Below are 1,258 nucleotides of genomic sequence, written 5' to 3'. Positions count from 1 at the left end.
CCGTGGTTCAAGTCCCGGACCCGGTGGCTTAAATTCACGCCCAGCATGTGTGCATGCGTGCCCAAGATCCTGAGAGGGGAATGGAGGAGAAGGGATTATAGCAAGGCATCTCCCCTGGGGGTGATTTCTCGCTTTCTGTCTCTCTGTCTCTGTTTTTCTGGCAAGCACACACACCCTAAAGCAAAAACCTCTCCAAAAAAAAAAAAATCTCTCTAGAAAAAAAAAATCAAAGAAAGTAAGTCTACTCTATAATGTTGGACAACAAAATCACCTAAAGAAGCATTTCTCAGAATCAATCCCCATTGTTAGGTGATGCATGACTGTAACTGTTATACCATATTGTTCAGGGAATAATGACAAGAAAAGGTCTGTACATGATTAGTACAAATGCAACCAATTTTTTCCCCAAATATTTCTAGTCTATAGTTAGTTAAATCCATGGACATGGAGCCAGTGGATACTGACGGCCAGTAATAATACTGCAATATTCTCTAAATGGCTTCCCTGCTTCTTTTTTTAAATTTTTTTATTTTTTTGAGCTCAGCCAGTCAGATTTAATCTAAAACAAGTAGTACCATGAATCAAATTTCCCTGAAAGGGGAATTTTATTGATTACTTTATTCCCTTACAAATAGACCAACTGTAATCAAATGAGGTGAACATTCACCTCAAGATTTTGTCATCTTCATAATAGAAAAGATGAGGCTTAGAACTGGATCACTTGACCCTTTCTCTTCTTATCTCCTCCCAGTTCAAATTGCTTACATCTTTTAATAGCCAGCCTTCTCTCAGATCTGCAGTTGGGCTCAACACATTCAAGCCTCAGCACAATCTTCTTTGTAGTTTTTGCCTTTTTCTGGAAAATAGGCTGAGTGTGTCCCCCCCAGCCACTCTGCTTCCTGTCATAATGTCGCTTTTCCTGAGCATACAGAGAATCCCTGCCCTTTTGGTACTGTGTCACTTTATGATGTTGGTGCTTGCCACACTTCTTACAGAAGGTCCAGCAAGTTTTAGGGACATTCACCATGCTTGCGGGCCTGCTATCTGCACAGAAAGCCCCTGCTTCATTTTGAACACCTCCCACAATCCATTCTCCACACAATTGCTAAAGAGAGTTTTAAAAAAAAAGTCAATCATGGGACCAGCAGGTAGGGTAATGGCTATGTCACTGAACTCCCATGTAGTTGACCGCAGTTTAAGTCCTAGACCTGGTGGCTTAAACTCACGCCAGGCACATGTGAGTCCACGCACCATATCC

At 41.6% G+C, this 1,258-nt stretch overlaps 1 protein-coding gene across 1 annotated transcript; it reads right to left on the bottom strand.

Annotated features, from left to right (window-relative positions):
• Positions 1-706: 706 nt before the first annotated feature.
• On the bottom strand, positions 707-1,076 carry LOC106736024 (60S ribosomal protein L36a-like). Its single transcript, XM_014591720.1, has one exon. The coding sequence runs from the start codon at positions 1,025-1,027 to the stop codon at positions 707-709; it is 321 nt and encodes a 106-aa protein (XP_014447206.1). The 5' UTR covers positions 1,028-1,076.
• Positions 1,077-1,258: the final 182 nt, after the last annotated feature.

The sequence above is a fragment of the Tupaia chinensis genome, unplaced genomic scaffold (assembly GCF_000334495.1).
Source record: "Tupaia chinensis unplaced genomic scaffold, TupChi_1.0 Scaffold000610_1, whole genome shotgun sequence".
NCBI classification, from domain to species: domain Eukaryota; kingdom Metazoa; phylum Chordata; class Mammalia; order Scandentia; family Tupaiidae; genus Tupaia; species Tupaia belangeri.
Note: the sequence above shows the minus strand (reverse complement) of the source record. Positions and strands in the feature narration are given on the sequence as shown.

What these genes read in the sequence shown, in the direction of transcription:
- LOC106736024 (XM_014591720.1), bottom strand. Translation starts at nt 1,027, where the DNA reads ATGGTGAATGTCCCTAAAACTTGCTGGACCTTCTGTAAGAAGTGTGGC.